At 39.6% G+C, this 20,576-nt stretch overlaps 1 protein-coding gene across 1 annotated transcript in view; it reads left to right on the forward strand.

The window, feature by feature from the left end:
• VWA3B (von Willebrand factor A domain containing 3B) overlaps positions 1-20,576 on the forward strand; it is a 208,277-nt gene that overhangs the window by 54,800 nt on the left and 132,901 nt on the right. The window contains exon 7 of the mRNA XM_021701230.1: positions 6,017-6,142. Within this exon, the coding sequence (XP_021556905.1) occupies positions 6,017-6,142 (126 nt within the window). The remainder of the gene's footprint in view (positions 1-6,016; positions 6,143-20,576) is intronic.

Here is a 20,576-nt window from a genome sequence, read left to right on the forward strand (position 1 = left end):
TTCCCAGAAATGACTCAACTTTTTTTCTCCAAGAATATTTTGTATAGAAATAATTTGTTTACATGCCTGTCTCACCTATTAGACTAAAGCTTTGCAAAATTTTGTTGCAAAAGAATCACTGGGATGCTTTCAGGAGTACAGTTTCCTCGAGTCTCCCCCCGCCCCCCCACTCAGAATAAGTCTAGGGTATGGCCTAGGAGTTTGTACTTTGATAAGCACATTGGGGGGTTCTGACACATGTTCTGAGGACCACACTTTGGGAAGACCACACTGGAGTGAGAGCCCCTTAAAAGCTTGGACTGTTTCCTGTTCATTCTGTATTTCCAGTGCTCAGATATAATAGATATTGAATGAGTTTGGTTGAATAAATGATTGAACAACAATTCTCTAAGAAGATGTCCTATTGAGAAGAGGATATTTTAAAATAATTGGCTTCCTGGGTCCTAGGTCAGTGTCTTGTGAGTTTGAAGAAAATAATTAGCCTGCTAAAACTTGGGAGGGAGACCCAGTCTCTGGTAGCCCACATGACCCATTTCACAAAAATGGGCTTTTGGTTGAGGACAGAAGGCTGAGCAGATGCTAGTGTGGGGTTGCTCCCTCAAACAGTAATCCTAGCCTTACTGTTTCTCTGTTGATTCAGGGTTGGTTGATAGAAATCAGGGAGCAGCTCTGTGACCGTCTTGCGTTCATTTCGTGCACTGTAGATCCCTTAGAACCAAAAAGAAGTTCAGGCCTTTTTGTGATGGAAAAGCTGAGAAACAACAATTTTAACAAATTTTCTCTGAAGGAAAGTTCCCCTGAATTTACCATTTCATTAAAACACCTCTTGATTTGGTGCCTTTTAAAGGGTATTGCCTATTCTAAATAGAATAGATTTATTCAGCCAAACTTTATTGTGGGCATTTAGACATTGTTTCTTCAGATATTGCTTCTCTATCCCTGTGCCCGGGTCTTTATCACCTGCTTGCCCGGTAGCACCCAGAGCCTGGGGTCATCCTTCTTGCTGAGTTTGGTGGAGAATAATGATGGCTTATATTCAAGTTTTCTAGGTGAATGTTGGATGATTAGACTGCATTACATTTGCACTTTATGGTGTTCCACTTAGAAGAGAGAGGCCCCAGGAGATAGGCTCACACCCACTTATTAAGAGTTGCCCACACATGGTATTTGAAATTGCTTTTAAGACATCATGGCCCTTGTGAAACATGTATATTCATTGCTCCAGGAAAATGCTAGACGTTTATCCAGATAGCGAAATGACTCTATTTTCTTTAAACTAATCAGTGATTAATTTCCACAGGGCAACTGAGTGCAGCTGCCCACGCACCTTGGTGGTTGGGGCGGTGGGGCCAGATCAAGCCAGAAGGTGTTCAGTGACCTCTCAACACCAAAGCAGCTTAATATATAATTTAACACAAGTAAGCGGGGATTTTCCATTGCAACAGAAACTACTGATTTCACCACTTGCAGTACCTTTATGGATGTCATTGTCCCCTTGCATCAGACCCTTATTATAATTTCAGATCTCTGGGGATTTTCGTCCCCTCATAGTTTAGTTTAAGAAACACATTGTATTGCTTTCTGTAAATAGAAGCATGTGCTGCTTTTCCCTGAAAATACTGCCTTTTGATAGTTCTGTTCAGTTCTTTTAGATCCTCATAGCTGAATAGGAGTTTAGGGCTCCAGCAGACAGCAGTCTCTACCCATCTGGGTCAGTTCTGCACCCAGGAGTCCTGTGCAATGGGGAAGGGCCACAGACAGATGAGCCGGTGCTGGGATTAGGGAGGGGTCTGGAACTCAGGGCTGCTGATGGTGTTTTTAGTTTCTGGCTTGCCCTCTCCCTGTGCTACATTAGGTTGTCCTGGGACCAGTGTCACCCCTAGCTGCTTTTTGAATTGCCTTTCCCCTCCTGCCGTTGGGATGCTAGTGTTTCAGATACGTGGGGGGAGCCTTGTGTCGCTGTGGCAGGAGGATCTAAGAGGAAGGGACTTACTGCTCTTGAGGGCATGTCACCGTTAAGGTCTGGAATACCTAGGGCACAGTCATATGCTCAAGTGACGTGAGTCTGTTATATACCACTCAGAAGAGTTTCTTGCAATATTGGGACCTGTCAGTCCTGAAGTGGGGCAATTCCCCAAAGAAAGAATGTATTTGGTTCTGGTTGTTTCTTTGTAATAAGGACAATAAAAGCAAGGAAGGACAAGAATTCTTGCTGAAAACACTGGATCTTGTGCTAAGTGCCGTGGAGGATACAAAGAAAGAAAAGACATTGTCCCTACGTTCAAGACGTTTACAATCTAGTGAGCAAAGTCAGCCTGTGTGAACATAAGCAGTAATCCAAGCCTGCGTGCTCACATCATAGGAGAGCTTTAGACCACAGCTCTTGATAGCACAATGACCGGGGACATACTGCTGAGTGGTGAGCTATGTTGTAAGCAGCTGCGTACTAAAAATAAAGCATCATGTTTGTGAAGGATTGACTTAAATTAGACTGGATCCAAGGTCATGCAAATACTAGTTCACCATCACTGACTGATGCTTCTTTGTCCTCCTTGGAATTGGAGGTTGGGGTGACAGGCAGCCAGGAATTGCATATACTGTCAGCCTATCTAATGGGGGAGAGGGGCACCTGAGAGTGTGTCCTGAAAGCAAAAGGACTGAGAACGGTGGTTGTGGCTAATGCCTTCCATGGGATTGAGAAGGAGCTGGAGGCCGATCACTGTTTGCTAGGATGGCTGGGCCAACCTTGATGGCAGAGGCTGGACAATGCCTTGAATGAAGGGTGGGGCGAGTGCAGTGGAGAGCTCTGGGTTTCCTGATGGTGAAGATAGTGGCATACAGGGGCCCTAGAGGGCTGGGAGGACAGTGCCCTGACCAGGTGGCAGAGCATTTGGGAATGTTATAGAGCCTTGAACCCTGGACTCGATTGCAACGCAGGGAGCAGGGCCCTCAGCACTGGCAGTGCCCATCTACCACATGGTAAGTGCTCGACAAATATTTGCCAAATGAGTAATTAATGAATTGTACTCTGACAACTGGACTTTATCCTGTAGGTGAGACATGGAAGATTTGACAGGGAGGTGGTGTTCCCCTGACGTATCAAAACATACCTGACCTGGGGCTCATTTCGTTTGTTAAACCAGCCATTTTGAGAAATCAATACCAGGTGCTAATGAAAAACAGCAGCTTAATATGACATCTCTCCCAGCTGGTGTCAGAATTCTGTGAGCCTTCAAATTGCTACCTCATGGCACATGGGAGATATCAGGGCTTGGTGCAGGAGGGGGACGTTTGGGTTGGAAGATTTTGTAGTTTGTCTGGATGTCTCTTTGAGGAACCATATCCTGCTTCTGTGCATAGCAGATCTTGGCTGGCTTGTACCTTGGTGATCAAAATCCGTGTGGCTTCCTCATGATTTTGTCTCCTCTCTGGTTTAGCCTATGGCATCTAAATTCACAGAGCTCTCTGAATACTGGGATTTCCTGTGCCTTGTCCTCCATCCTCTCGGTCTTCAGTAGGGCTGTCTCCCTGGGCTGCAACTGCTTGATATCCCAGCTGAGTCCCTTAGAAGTGACCCTGCTAAAAATGGCAGCCCTTCCTCACTGCCTGTGGAATAACGAAATAAAACCTCTACATCCTAAGTTATGCTTTTTATTGCTCTGCAGTTTTTCTTGTTTTGTTTTTAAAGCAAACCTGGTTAAATGGACAGTTTTGAGTTTGTTTTTTTTTTTTTTTTTTCTGATCACCAGCATAGGACTCTGTAGCTGCCTAATTATAATGACTAAACCGGTGTATTGATAATCTGGTTACTACCTGCACAGGGAGCATGCTGTCACTTACTGCCCCTTAAATACACTGTCCTGTTTCTGGATCATCAAGAGCAACTCAGTTTTCTTGAATTTTTCCTTTGTTGCTGACCTGTGGTTCACTGCCTCTTAAGATACTATTGACAAGTGGGGGGGGGGGGAATGGAAATTGACAAGCCTTGACTCATTCAAAACTTTTAAAGAGAGGATTCTGCTACTTAACACCTCTGTGCTACAGTAAGCAGCTGGAAATCAGTTTTGCTTTTGCACCAGTCAGAAAGTCCTGTGGGCTTAAGGTTTGCATTTGGCAGCAGGTTGCGACATTTTTAGAGTTCCAGCACGGAGCTGTGTATACATCATGTTTCACTCCTTGGACTATTGATGGCTGTAGAGCCACAGTGGTCCTCCATATCTGGCAGGGCTTGTCACTTGCTTCTTTATGAATACAGCTTTTAATACTCTCTTACTCCACCTGGCCAGCTTCGGGAGGGCCAGATCCCTGGCATCCCCTTACTTCCGCCCTGCCCTTCTTGACTACATTTGAATGTCAGAAACATCAACTATGGTCTGCCCTGGTCTGTCCTGGTGGCTTAAGGTTAGTCCTTTCACCCTGGGTAGATGAGTCTCTTGGGGCAGCCCTTAGGCTGATGGTGGTCTCTCATTCTCAGTGGACATAGGATCTCAAGCATCTGTGGACTATTACATAGACAGGCTTGGTAAGGAGGTCTCAGTAGCAGCTCAGGGAGGGGGCTGCAGGGACCCTCTATAACCATCCATTCCTTCTCTAGGGCAACCATGCAGGGTGGCAGAGTTGGTAGAGTTAGACCAACTTGGGTTTGACTCCCTGCTCTGACACTCATTGACTGTGTGACCTTGGATGACTCATTCTGCCTCTGTTTCTATACAGCTGTAGAATGAGGACAAGAGTAGAATTTGCCTGCAGAGCTGTGGTAAAGAGAAAGAGACAATGTTTAGAAAGGCCCGAGTTCAATACCACGCACAAAGCAGGTACCCTCAAAGGTATTTATCATTAGAGAGTTTGGACTAGCTTACTTTAATGATAACATCGTCAGTGTTCTCTGAGCTGACTGTATACAGTCTGTGAAATTGAGTTAGATATTTTTTAAGCTTTTTATTGGAATGGAGCTTTTAAAATTGAGACGATATCTGCTAAATTCTTGTTACTAGAACCATATTAGAAGCAACCCCAGAGCAGCGACTCTCTGGTAGCCCCTGTGATGTCTTGAGTAGTACCAGGCCAGTGGCTGGGCCCATGGATGCCACTGAAAATGGGAAGCTCTCTTGTGGCCTCTTGGATTCACCACTGGCCTCGTGTGTGCAGCATGCTCTAATCGAGAGGTGTGTGGAGATAATGGTAGGTTTACATACAGTTTTAAGAAATAATAGAGATACCCAGGTGCTCTTAACCCAGTTTCCCCTATGGTAGCATCTTGCAAAACTATAGGACATTACCACAGACATCACGTTGATATTGATGTTGTCAAGATACCACGAGAGGATCCCTTATGTTGCACTTCTGTGGCTGTACCCACTTCCCTCCTGCTCCAACACCCTCCTTAATCTCTGGAAACTACTAATCTCTTAGGGCCTGCACCTCTTACCATAGGATAAAATTTTATTGATTGATTGTGAGAATGAGATTAATATCTATATTAAGTAGCCATATCATTTTGAAAAAAATACCATACAGCCAAACCTAACCCTTAATTAAGAGAGCAGAGATCCAGAAAAGGAGGCCAAAGAATAATTTCTTACATTAGGGGAAGATAAGGACTGTGAAGGTGGTTTTCAGAGAAGTGGGAAATCTCAATTTAATCAAGAAAGGTTAGGAATTATTACTTTCATATACCACTGAATTTCTGTTCCCCACCCTGGCTTTTGTTAGGTGCTTTTGAATAATTTCATTCTTTATCTTATTTGAGTATTATCAGGAATTCATCTTAAAATATTATGGCTGCTACAAATATTTACAAAGATTTATTGCATCCTAAAGTCTACATTTATGATTTCTTGAGGTGACAGCACTTCCTTAGGGATTTCAGTTCTGATTCTCAGATTAGTGGGGAAAGTGGAATTTGATGTTCAGAAATGTTCTAGAAACTTGGCTGGTGTGTAGCAGGCCTCTGGGACTGCCAGAGAGTTCTTGGCCTTGCCATAGCCGCCCACTCACACTGTGTTTCTCTTCCCAGGAGCTGGGGTCAGAGAGGACGTGTTTCTTATTTGGAGGGAGATGAAGGAAGCCTGCAGCACTCTGACCCAGATCCAGAGGCTGGTCGCTGAGCCACCCAAGTCCAATGTGGACAAAGTAGACCATGGTGGGTGCTGTTTATGTTCATAGTGTTACCAGTTGGGGATGAAGGGCTGTTTCCTGAGGAGTTCTTCCAGAGTTGTGCTATGGTTTGTATGTGTGTGTGTATGTGAGTGAGTGAATGTGAGTGTGTGTGTGCGTGTGTGTGTGAGATTGTCCAAGAAAAACGAGCTGGACAGGAAGGTGGTAACTATTGCTAGGGAGAAGAGGCCTCAGTGTAAAGCTGGGCTCAGTGATGACTACAACATGGACAAGTGGGGATTTGCAGCCAAGGAGCGGGGTGGGGTTGGTGGATGGAAAATTACTAAGAGGAAACATCAGGGGTAAAAGGGGATTCTGGCTAAACCTACCTGACAGGATTCTTGCTGAAGGCAGGCCAGGATGACCAGATATCACCTGGGGGTGGTGGGCTATGAGATATTTGATCAGATGTGGAGGGTGCGGGGATTCTGGCTAAACTGACTTAGCAGGATTTTTGCTAAAATTGGGTGATGCAGAGACAAACATCGAAGTTCAAAGCTGGAGGCCTAGTTGAGAAGAGGATTCAGAGGAACCTGAGTTTGGAGTGAGAAAGTTCTTGTTGCAAATCCCAATTCCATCATTAGGCATTGACCCAAATTAATCTCTTTAAGCTATAGTTTATTCTTCTGTTAAGTAATTATATCCGTCTTGAGGGATTATAAAGATTGAGTAAAATAATGTATGCTTTGCACCAAGCAGGTATTTGATAAATGTTAGCTCACTCTTTTCCCTTTCACAGTTAGAAAGTTAGTATACTGATTCTCCTTTCTGAATTCTTGAGTTAGTAAATGGTTTTCCTCTGTAGGGCACTGGTTCCATTTAGGGCACCTCTGGTAATAATGGTAGTTAACATTTACAGCACATACCTTACATGGCAAGTCCCGTGCTAGGCTCTTCACAGTATTCACTCATTTAACCTTCCTACAATCTTATAAGATAGGTGCTCCATTTAGGTTAAGTAACTTACCCAAGGCCACAGAACTAGAAGTAGTGAGACCAGGATTCAGAACCTAGTTCCTCAGTAAAAGTATCCAAGTCTGTCTTTCACCCCAGACATTCTGATTGAATCCGTAAAGTGTGCAATTTGGACATTGAGGGTTTTGAAAGCTCCCCAAATGATCCTAATGTATAGCAAAGTTTGGGAACCTTTGCCAGGCTGTATTGCCTCCTGGTACCCTGCCTATATTACAGAGGTGTCAATGTGGGAGGAGAGCAAGGAGCCAGACCAGCTGGGGCAGGGATGCAGTTGAAGAGGAGAAGTGGGGAAGGGACATGTGTAGAGGGAGGAGGAGGTTAAAGGCATGGGTAAACTTGCCCTGTGCAACCTGATAAATTCCTTGTGACAGTGACTTTTTACTGTGACTGGGTGTCCAGCTGTGGGTCTGGGGCAGCACAGCTGCAGTTGCTTTGCCAGTGCCAGCTCTCCGGGGTCCCCAAGGAGGGGCCTGTAGTGACACCATACTTAATGTGAACCCAAAGAGTCCTCTGTCATCCTGAGAGCATGAAAATGAAGCAGGGGGCCTTGGGTTAAAGTCAGCATCCATGGTACACAAAGAGAATGGTGATCCTGCTGCTCAAGTATTGGGGGGGTAGTACAGTGGACTGAATTGTTCCCCCAGAGTTCATCTGTTGAGACTCTAACCCCCAATGTGATTGTATGAGGAGACAGGGCCTTTAAAAAGGTAGTTAAGGTTAAATGAGATCATAAGGGTGGGACCCTAATCCAGTATGACTGGTGTCCTTATAAGAAGAGGAGGAGACGCCAGAGACCTCTCTCTTTCCACGCGTGCACAGAGGAAAACTTATGTGAGGACACAGTAGGAAGATGACTGTCTACGAGCCAGAAAGAGATGCTTCACCAGAAACCAACCCTGAGGGCACCTTGATCTTGGACTTTCAGTCTCCAGAACTGTGAGAAAATGAATTTATGTTGTTTAAGCCACCCAGTCTATGGTATTTTGTTGTGGTAGCACAAGTAGACTAAAACAGGGAGTATTTAAACTTGGGGAAGTTAGTCTTGAGGATTAACAGAAGATTTTTAGATACTATTTCTAAAGGAAACAGAAAAGCTGTTGGCCTCAGTAATTGATAGAAGGATAGATCATCATCCCTTTATTTCAGTCTAACACACACACACCCCCAAAACTAAAAACTAAACATTTTCAAAAGATGCTTCACATATACTATTTCTATTTAAAAAGGAAAATTTGGTCAGGACCTTTCCACTGTTGGATACTCATTGAAACTTTTATAACCTTGCTTTGGCCCCAGAGACCATATTTGGAGTGTCTGATCTGCTCCTCTTGCCACCTATAGCACAGTGTTATTGAGGCAAAGGAGGGTCTGCTTCATGTGAAGGCATAGCCATTTCCTAAGTTTGGCTGCCCAAGGCCTGCTAGGTCAAAGGAGATAGCATAGCCATCTGGAGAGGGATGGGTTAGGATGGAGGTCAGATGGGCTGCCATTGCATGTGAAACCTTCATGTGAATTAGACAAAGTCGATCTTCCCAGGCATAGCACCCCCACACGCCCCCTGGGCTAGGTGCACTGGTTCAGAGACCAGCTGGCCAGGAGGGTGATTTCTGGCAGGGATGATTCATCAGCTTGATGCCTAGGATAAGAAGTTGGTGAGGCCAGATACTCCAGTCACTGGTAATTTTGACCTCTTTTAATTACCAAGAGTAGGATATGAGAAATCTCGGGGGCGGGGGGGGGGGAATGACAAAAATATATGAAATAATAGTTTTTAACCAACTGAGCCACCCAGGCACGCCTGAAATAATGGTTTTTAAAGACACGGGACACCAAGAAATGAAGGCCAGTGATCCCTGAGATACAGGGAATATCCACGGTGAGCTCTGTGATTATCTCAACCTAATGCTTTCAGAGAGTTTCCAGGCAATGCGGTCGGGAGGAGGATTCCAGGTGGAGCACAATAAACTTCCGGCTCTGGGAGACAGAGCTAAGAGTCCAGGGAGACCAAGAAATCTAGATTTCATAGGACAAATTACCAGAGAGGAGAGAGGTACATGGAAGGAGAACTCTGGAAATCTGCAGAGCCCCGCTGCTTGAGAATTTGGCTCAATATGGAGGAACTCTTTCATGTGGGGAGATTACCTGAGGCTGGGAAAGATCCACTGGGAAGAATTGGAAAGAAAAAGCTTGGTGCTCACACAGGGCCAGGAACAGTGCCCGTTCTTAACAGCCCTAGTGTAATAATTCATAACTCACGGGGCCCTGGGTGGACTACTTGGAAGGTCTTGCCTCAGTAATGGGGAATGAGTAGCATTCAGTGGAGCTCTAGGCCCTCTGAGGAAATCGTCAAATTAAGACATGGAGGAAAGAACTCTTTATAGGTGATGAAACTGCATCTCAGAACAAGGTTCCAGAAGCTTTAGAAGAATACAAAAACAACCAGTGGCCAACAAGGTGAAATTTACAACTGGCTTCCAGAGATTACCAGGTGTGAAAAGAAGCAGGAAATATTTCCCTTAATAATCTGTCAATCCGATCCAGACTCACTGGGAACTGATACATTAGGATTGACAGAAAAAGAAATTCAGTTATTATAACTGTATTTCATATGTTCAAAAATTTAAGTAGGAACAGGGATGATATAGTTTTTTAAAAAAAGATATATGTTGCGGCGCCTGGGTGGCTCAGTCGTTAAGCGGCTGCCTTGGGCTCAGGTCATGATCCCAGGGTCCTGGGATCGAGCCCCGCATCGGGCTCCCTGCTCAGCGGGAAGCCTGCTGCTCCCTCTCCCACTCCCCATGCTTGTGTTCCCTCTCTCGCTGTCTCTCTGTCAAATAAACAAATAAAATCTTTAAAAAAATAAAAATAAAAAAAGATATATGTTGAACTTTTAGAAATGAAAAGCTTTTAGGGAAGAAAATATCTTAGATGAAAACATGCTGAATGGGATCATGGCAGATTAGACATTGCAGGGAAAAAGATTAGTGAACTTGAAGACACAGCAATAGGAACTATTCAAAATGAGACACTCAGAGAAAAAGAATAATAATAAACAAGTAAAAACCAAACGAAAAACAAACAAAAGAGCATCATTGAGCTTCAACTGGCCAAAATATATATGTAGATGGAATTTCCAAGGAGAGGAGAGAAGGGGGAACAGAAAAATATTAGAAGAAATAAAGATTGAAAAATGTCCAAGTTTGATGAAAACTATAACTCAGATCTAAGAAGTTCAATGGATGCCAAGTACAAGAAAATGAGGGAAAGTATACCAAGGGACATCATAATCAATTTGTTCAAAACCAGTAATACAGAGGAAATCTTAAAAGCAACTAGAGGAAAAAGAAGAAATGTTATATACAAAGGAACAAAGATAACCACAACAGCAGAATTCTTGTTGCAAGTGAAAAGACAGGGGAGCAACATCATTTTTTCCCTTTCAGTACTTTAAATTTTCAACCTAGAATTCTATAGTCTATGTCTTTCAAAAATAAAAAGGCAAAATACAGATGTTTTCAGATACATGAAAGCTGAAAGAGCTTATTATAAGCACATCTGCCCTTCAGGAAATATTAGAGGAAACCCTTCAGGCAGGAGGATAATGATATTTTTAAATGGAAAAATGAATGGAAATAATGGAGCTACACAAAGGAATTGAGAACACAGGAGATAACTACATGGATAAATATACAATATTTTTCTATTTAGATATCTTTAAAAGACAATTGACTAAACAGAAATAATATCTGTGTACTGTGGGGTCTATAACATATGTCTAAGTAAAATGTATGACAACAACAGCATAAAAGCAGGAGAGGAATGGCAGCATTAGAAGTTCTAAAGATGAACAACCCAAATGTCCACTGACAGATGACTGGATAAATAAACAGTGGTATGTACATACAATAGAATATTATTCAACCTTTAAAAGGAAGGAAATTCTGACATAGGCTACAACATGGATAAATCTCAAAGGTGTTACCCTAAGTGAAATAAGGCGAACACAAAATGACAAGTATTGTATGAGTCCACGTATATGAGGTGCCTAGAATAGTCAAATTTATAGAGACAGAAAGTAGAATAGTGGTTACTAAGGGTTGGGGGAGTGGGAATGGAGAGTTATTATTTAATGGGTAAACAGTTTCTGTTTGGGATACTGAAAAAGTTGTGGAGATGGATGGTGGTGATGGTTGCACCACAATATCAATACTAAATGCCACTTAATTGCACTCTTGAAGATATCTAAAATGATAAATTCTATGTTATATATGTTTTACTACAATTAAAACAACAACAACAAACCAATGCTTTGCAAAACAAAACAAAACAAAAAACAAATCCAGGAAGGGAGAAATGGAAGTATGCTATTACAAGGTTCTTAAACTTGTGCATGAAGTCCTATACTGTTAATTGAAATTAGGGTATGATATATTGAAGATGTTTGCTATATACCTAAAGTAACTACTAAATAACAAAACAAGCCAACAAAGGAGATAAAATGGAATTAGAAATACTCAATCCAAGATCTGTCAGAAGGGAAAAAGAGAGCCAAGAACAAATAGGGCCAATAGAAAACAAATGGCAAGATGATAAATATAAACTTAACCATACATATATCAAGATGTATCAGTTTGTACACTTTAAATGTGTGTGGTTTACTGTATGTCAATTATACCTCAGTGCAGATGTTAATAAAGTAAAAGAGGATGTGGATCACTCCTGAGGTGCTGAGCTGTTCAGAGATATTGGTGTTAATGCATCTGAGCATTCTGTGTGTGTGTGTTTGAGTGTGCCAGGTATGACTCTCAAATGAAAAGATGGCTTTTTTCACAAAACGTTCAAGAATTTGTCCAAGTTAGGGAGACTTGACTCTTCTTTGGATGATGCTGCAGCTCATCATTTCAGGAGCTCCTCATTTGTAATAACCTTCACAGCCATTTTATTACTCACTGGAGATAATAAGTCTAATCATGTTGTATAGTCATGCCAAATTGGACTCTCAATATTTGGTTGGTTCAAAATATCAAACTCAATGTCAAATGACAAGGAAGGGACTAGAGGCACACTGAAGCCCTACAGGCATTTCCAACCAAGAGCTCTTCAGGAGTTTTGAGCACTTTTTTTTTTTTTAAACACATGAAGAGGGGGGCAATGCTTGTTTTTATTATCATTGTATTAAATCACCAGGCAGATGTCTCTGTTGCCTTAAGTTCTGGTGAAGTACACAGATTTGGAATTAGAAAGATACTAATCTTGGCTCTCCCCACTCTTGTGTGACACTTGGCAAGACATTTATTATCTGTGGCTCAGTTTCCTTATTTGCAAAATTGGGATGATAATGATAATACCTACTCCACAGGGCTATTGTGAGACTTAAATGAGTAAATACATGTAAAACATTTAGAACTGTGCTATCACATAGTTAGAATGTAATGCTGTCTACGAGAAGGTTAATCCATCTATTTTTTCTTTCATTTATTGAGTGCTTACTATATGTGCTAGATGATGAGCATCATGGTAAGTAAAACGGACATGGAATGGGCGCTCATAAAGCAGCACCTTGTACCATTTCTTGCTTGGTGAGACATGCGCGTGGAAGTATAATTACCAACTGGAATAGTGTGACTAAGGAAAAGTGTGAGCTCTTGAGCTATTTATTTTCTGGGATCAAGGAATGCTTTACTGAGGAAATGTTATTGGAACTGATATCTGAGGGTTGAGGAGTCAAGTTAATGAGGTGAAGAGGTGGGAGTAAGGGAAGAGTATATGCTAGGCAACAGAATGGCACATGCAAAGGTCCTGAGCCAGGAGGGAGTATAGCACTTTAGAAGAATTGGAAAAGATGAGTGTGGGTAGAGCTCAGAGATCAAGTTAGCAGTTGGCCCTTGATGAGTCTGGAAAGGTAGGCAAGGACCTGATCATGCTGGGTCTGTAGGTCATCATATGAGATGTCATTCCTTCATTTAAGACCAGTAAGAAACCGTTGGAAGATTTTAAGCAATGGAATGATAAAATCAGATTTGCATTTAGAAAAAAATCACTTTGAAAAAAAAAATCATTTTGGCTACTGGGTGGGAAACAGATTAAAAGAGGGAGGCCAAGTGACGATGAAGGAAGGGAGTTAGGATATGTAAGTGAGAGGTGATAAGTGGGCAGATCTGAGGGAAGATTCAGATATTGAACTAGGCAGGACTTGGGGGTACAGAAGTTATAGGTGTCAGAGCTAAGCTCCTAGACGGATACCATGCTGGAGGAGAACCAGGTTTGTGGGTAAACATGATGAAGCTTGTTTGGATCTATTAAGACTGAAGCACTCTAGAGAGACCAAACAGAGAAGCAGGAGAGGCAATTGACTACAAGTCTGGAGTTCATATAGCTGTGAGTGACACACTGTTGGATGAAGCGAGCATTCTTGGTGTAAAGACATGGGCCTGTCAAGTGTGGGAATGCCATGTTTCTGAATCTTTTATTCCAAGATCTTTGGATTCTGATATATACAGAGAAGAACATATACGAGTTCTCTGTTCTCTACCAGTGATGGCCAATCAATGTAGTAGGTGAGGACTATTTTACCAACACGATGACTTAAGATCTGAAAGCAAAGCAGACTAATTTACAGAGCCCTTGTACATATTTACTGTCTCAAGTATATCCCTTTTGTTCAAATAAGACTTGCAGGATGAGATCCGGGGCAGGGCACAGCTGGTTTCTTATGTAACTAGAAGCAAATCTAACACTTGTCAGAGTGCTCACACTTCCGACAAGGCAAAAGAGAAGGTAATATTTCTTCCCAGAACTGAATTTTTTCCAGCATGCTTTTACACCTCTAAAGCTCTTTATAGTTAAATGAATGTTGACAGGGCTGATTAATAAGCAGCACGTGATATTGCTAAAAGGGCCAGGATTTTGTTGAACTCAAACATGCATTTTCTTATAGGTAGTAACCCTGTATTTTCCAGATTAAAAAAAGAAACAGAAAAACATTTGTGTAAGAATATCATGTAATGGTTCCACAAGTCAGAATTAAGATGTCACTGAAAAACTTCCCCCAAAATGTGGGAGAAGAATTAGTTCATTAGAATCCTGTAGATGTGATGCATTAGATTTAGGAAGGATGTTGGAACACAAACTATGTTGAAATGTCAGAGCTAGAATCATGTTATTAAAAAGTGACTGTGGTAAATGAAAATGAAAGTTAAACTTATCAAGATTTATAGGATACAGTGAAAGCAGTGCTTAGAGGAAAATTTATAACATTGAATGCATAAATTAGAAAAGAAGATAGGTCTAAAATCAATAAGCTTCCATCTTAGGAAACTAGAAAAAGAAGAGCAAATTGATTCTAAAGTGCCCAGAAGGAAAAAAAAAACAAACAATAAAAATTAGAGCAGAAATCAATGAAGTTGAAAACAAGAAATCACTAGAGAAAATCCAACAAAATCAAAAGCTGGTTCTTTGAAAAGACAATAAAATCACTAAGCCTCTAGCCAGGCTAACTAAGAAAAAAAGAACATACAAATTACAAATAGCAAAAATTAAAGAGGAGACATCACCAGAGATCCCATGGGTATTAAAAGGATAATAAAGAAGTATTATGAAAATTCTATGCCCACAGATTTGACTGGGTCAATGGATAAAATGGGTCAATTCCATGAAAGACAATCTGTCAAAACTTCCACAAGAAGAAACAGACTATTTGAATAGGCCTATATCTATTAAAGAAATTGAATCAATAATTAATAACCTTTCACAACAGAAAGCACCAGACTCAAAAAGGGAATTGTGAAAGCATCTAGGCAGAAGTGACTCACCATATGCAAGGGATCCTCAATAAAATGAACAGCTGATTTCTAATCAGACACCATGGAGGTCAGAAGCAGTGGGATGAAATATTCAAAGTGATGAAAGAAAAAGATTGTCAACCAAGAATATTATATCTGGCAAAACTGCCCATCAAAAAGAAGGAGAAATTAAGACATTCAAGATTAACAAAAACAGATGTCATTGTTAGCACACCTTCCCTACCAGAAAAATATTAAAGGAAGTCCTTCAGGGTGAAATGAAAGGATATTAGAGAGTAACTTGAATCCACATGAAGAAATAAAGGACACTGTTAACTACATGGGTAAACATAAAAGACAGTACAAATGTAGTTTTTGTTTACTGTAACTTTTTTTTTTCTCCTATATGATTTAAAAGACAACTGCATATATCAATACAGGAATGCCTTGGAGATAGTGTGGGTTTGGTTCCAGACCATTGCAGTAAAGTGAATATCACAATAAATTGAGTCAAGCAAATTGTTTGGTTTCCCAGTGCATAAAAAGTTATGTGTACACTATACCGTAATCTGTTAAGTGTGTGATAACATTAGGTCTAAAAAAGCAATGTACATACCTTATTCAAAAATTACTTTATTGCTAAAAAAATGCTAACCATCATCTGAGCTTTCAGCAAGTCATACTGATCACAGATCATCATAACAAATGTAATAATAATGAAAAAGTTTAAAATATTATGAGAATTACCAAAATGTGACACAGAGACATGAGATGAGCAAATGCTGTTGGAAGAATGGTGCTGATAGACTTGCTCAATGCCAAGTAGACACATACCTTCAATTTGTAAAACACAGTATTTGAGAAGTGTGATAAGATGAGGTATGTCTGTACTAGAGATGTAGTGTACAACATGATGACTATAGCTAATGCTGCTATATGATATATAGAAAAGTTGTTAAGACAGTAAATTCTGAGACTTCTTCTCACAAGAAGAAAAATTTTTCCTTTTTTTCTTTCTTTTTATTGTATTTGTATGAGAAGCTATTAGTTGTATTAGTTGAAACTATTATGATAATCATTTCACAATATATAAAAATCAAACCATCATGCTGCATGCCTTAAACTTACACCTCTAAAGCTCTTTATGGTTAAATGAATGTTGACAGGGCTGATTAATAAGCAGCAAGTGATGATATATGTTGATTTTTCTCAATAAAACTGGAAAAATGTGAAAAGACAATCCACAGAATAGGAGAAAATATTTGCAAATCATATGTCTGATGAGGATCTAGTATCCAGAAGACATAAAGAACTCTTACAGTTTAACAGAAAAAAGACCAATAGCCCAATTGAAAAATAGACAAAAATTTTAAACAGAAATTTCCCCAAAGAAGATATACAAATGGCCAAGATGCACATGAAAAGATGTTGTAAGAGAAATGTAAATGAAAACCACAGTGAGATAACACTTCACACCCACAAGGATGGCTATAGTAAAAGAGATAGAAAATAGCAAGTGTTGGCAAGATATGGAGAAAATGGAACCCTTATACCTTGCTGGTGGGAATATAAAATGGTGCACCCACTTTGAAAAGTCTGGCAATTCTTCAAATGTTAGAATAGAGTTAGCTTATGTCCTAGCAATTCCACTCCTAGGTATATACACAAGGGAATTGAGAACATATGTTCACAACATTTTCCAGAATAGATCACGTTAGGCCACAAAATAATTGATATATTCAAGAAGACTGAAATCATATTATACATCTTTTCCATCCACAGTGGTATGAAAATAGAAATCAATCTCAAGAGAAAAATCTGCAAAGAACACAAAAACATGGAGGCTAAATAACATGCTACTAAACAATAAATGGGTCAACCAAGAAATCAAAGGGGAAATAAAAAATACATGGAGACAAATGAAAATGAAAACACAATGGTCCAAAATCTTTGGGATGCAGCATAAGCTCTTCTAAGAGGGAAGATTATAACAATACAGGCCTACCTCAAGAAGCAAGAAAAATCTCAAACAAGCTAACCTTACACCTAAAGGAGCCAGAAAAAGAAGAACAAACAAAGTCCAAGGCTAGGAGAAGTAAAGACGTAATAAAAATTAGAGCAGAAACAAATGAAATAGAAACTTAAAAAACAACAGAATAGATCAAAGAAACCAACTTATTCTTTGAAAAGATCAACAAAACTGATAAGCCTTTAGCTAAACTCATAAAAAAGAAGAGAATTCAAATAAATAAAATCAGGAATGAAAGGGGAGAAATTCTAACCAACCCCACAGAAATACAAAGGATTATAAGAGAACTATGAAAAATTATATGCCAACAAATTGGTCAACCTAGAAGAAATGAATAAATTCCTAGGAACATATATCTTTGCAAAACTGAAGCAGGAAAAATAGAAAACTTGAACAGACCAATTACCATCAATGAAATTGAATCAGTAATCAAAAAAACAAACAAACAAAAAACCCACAAAAAAACCCTAAAACTCCCAACAAACAAAAGTCCAGGACCAGATGGCTTCACAAGTGAATTCTACCAAACATTTAAAAAAAGGTTAATATTTTTCTCCTCAAACTATCCAAAAAATAGAAGAGGAGGGCAACCTTCCAAATTGATTCTCCAAGGCCAGCATTACTCTGATACCAAAACCAGAAAAAGACACCACAAAAAAAAGAAAACCACAGGCCAATATCTCTGATGAACATAAATGTAGAAATCCTCAGCCAAATATTAGCAAACTAGATCCAACAATCCATTAAAAAAATCATTCAGCATGTTCAAGTGGGATTCATTCCAGGGATGCAACAGTGGCTCAAAATTCATAAATTGATCAGTGTGATACATCACATTAATAAAAGAAAGGATAAATACCATATGATTATCTCCATAGATTAAGGAAAAGCATTTGACATAGTACAACATCCATTTATAATAAAAACTCTCAACAAAGTAGATATAGAGGGATCATACCTCAACATAATAAAGGCTATATATGAAAAATCCATAGCATGCTCAATGGTGAAAAATTGAGAGCTTTTCTCTAAGATCAGGAACAAGACAAAGATGTGCACTCTTACCACTTTTATTCAACATAGTACTGGAAGTCCTAGCCACAGTAATCAGACAAGAAAAAAAAAGGCAACCAAATTGGTGAGGAAGAAGTAAAACTTTCACTATTTGCAGATGACATGATACTATCTAGAGACAATTCCTAAAGACTCCATCAAAAAACTGCTAGAACTGATAAATGAATTCAGTGAAGTTGCAGGATGCAAATTAACATACAGAAATCTATTGCATTTTTATGTACTAATAACAAAGTAACATTATTAAGTAGAAATTAAGAAAACAATTGTATTTATAATGGTACCAAAAAGAATGAACTACCTGGGAATAAACTTAACTAAGGAGATGGGTGATCTGTACTCTGAAAACTATAAAACATTGATAAAAGAGACTGAAGACAATACAAATAAAAAGGTAGTTTGTGCTCATGGATCAGAAGAGCCACTATTGTTAAAATGTCCATACTACCCAAAGCAATCTAGAGATTTGATGCAATTCCTATCAAAATACCAACATTTTTCACAGAACAAATTATCCTAAAATCGTATGGAACCACAAAAGACCCCAAATAGCCAAAGCAATCTTGGAAAAGAACAAACCTGGAGGTATCACAATCCCATATTTCAAGACATACTACAAAGCTATACTAATCAAAACAATATGGTACTGGCCCAAAAAGAGACACAATATCAATGGACCAGAATAGAAAGTCCAGAAATAAACACATGCTTTTATGGTCAGTTAATTTACAACAAAGGAAGCAAGAACATACAGTGGGAAAACGATAATCTCTTCAACAAATGGTGTTGAGAAAACTGGACAGCTACATGCAAAAGAATGAAACTGGATCACTGTTTTACATCATACACACAAATAAACTTAAAATGGATTAAGGACCAAATGTGAGACCTGAAGCCATAAAACTCCTGGAAGGAAACATAGGCAGTAATTTCTTTGACATCAACTGTAGAAACATTTTTCTAGCTATTTCTTTTCTGACAAGGGAAACAAAAGCTAAATTATTGGACTATACTAAAAAAGTTTTAGCACAGTGAAGGAAATCATCAACAAAAAAAGGGCGAACTACTAAGTGAGAGAAGATATTTTCAAATGATACATCTGATAAGGGGTTAATATCAAAAATATATAAAGAACTTATATAGCTCAACACACAAAAAAGCAAATAATCCAATTTAAAAGTGGACAGGGGACCTGAATAGATATTTTTTCAAAGAAGACATACAGAGGGCCCACAGACACATGAAAAGATGCTCAACACCACTACTTATCAGGAAAATGCAAAATAAAATCACAATGAAATATTACTTTGCACCTGTCAGAATGGCTAGAATAAAAACGACAAGAAATAACAAGTGTTGGTGAGGATGTAGAGAAAAGGGAATCTTTGTGCACCGTTGGTGGGAATGCAAATTGGTGCAGCCACTGTGGAAAACAGTATGGAGGTTCCTCAAAAAATTAAAAATAGAATTACCATATAAATCCAGTAATTCCACTGCTGTGTATTTACCCAAGAAAATGAAAACACTAATTCAAAAAGATATATGCACCCCTTTGTTTAATGCAGCATTATTTTCAATAGTCACGATATGGAAGTGGCCCAAATGCCCATCAATGGATGAAAGAATACAGAAGATGTGGTGTATATACACAATGGAATATTATTCAGCCATAAAAAATAATGAAATCTTGCCATTTGCAAAACAACATGAATCAACCTAGGGTATTTAAGCTGAGTGAGATAAGTCAGTCAGAAAAAGACAAATATATGATTTTACTCATATGTGAAACTTAAATAAAACAAAACAAACAAAGAAAAAAGAGAGACAAACGAAAAGCTGACTCATATACAGAGAGCAAACTGATGATTGCCAGAGAGGAGGTCAGGCGGGGAGGGGAGTGGAGGGGTGAAACAGATAAAGGGAATTAAGAGTACAGTTATCTTGATGAAACACTGAGAAATATGTAAAATTATTGAATCCTATTGTACACCTGAAACTCATATAACACCATATATTAATTATACTTAAATTTTAAAAAGGCCTTAAGAAAACATATGTTCACACAAAAACTTGTACATGAATGTTCATAGCATCATAACAGCCAAAAAACCAAAAAGTAGAAACAAGTGTCTTAACTGATTAATAGATAAGCAAGTGTAGCATATCCCTACAATGGAAAAACTTTTTTTTACTTATTTGACAGAGAGACAGTGAGAAAGGGAACACATTTTACTTATTTGACAGAGAGAGAGAGCGAGAGAGGGAACACAAGCAGGGGCAGTGGGAGAGGGAGAAGCAGGCTTCCCACTGAGCACCCTGGGATCATGACCTGAGCCAAAGGCAGATGCTAAACCAACTGAGCCACTCAGGCGCCCCTCTACAATGGAATATTATGCAGCCATAAGTTATGTGGTATTGATACATGCTACAGCATAGATTAGCTTTGAAAGCATTATGTTAATTGAAACAAGCCAGACATAAAAGGCCACAGTGTGTATGATGCCATTTACATGAAGTGTCCAAATTGACAAATCCATAGAGTAAACTCATGGTGGGGAGAG

This window comes from Neomonachus schauinslandi, chromosome 10 (assembly GCF_002201575.2).
Source record: "Neomonachus schauinslandi chromosome 10, ASM220157v2, whole genome shotgun sequence".
Taxonomy (NCBI): domain Eukaryota; kingdom Metazoa; phylum Chordata; class Mammalia; order Carnivora; family Phocidae; genus Neomonachus; species Neomonachus schauinslandi.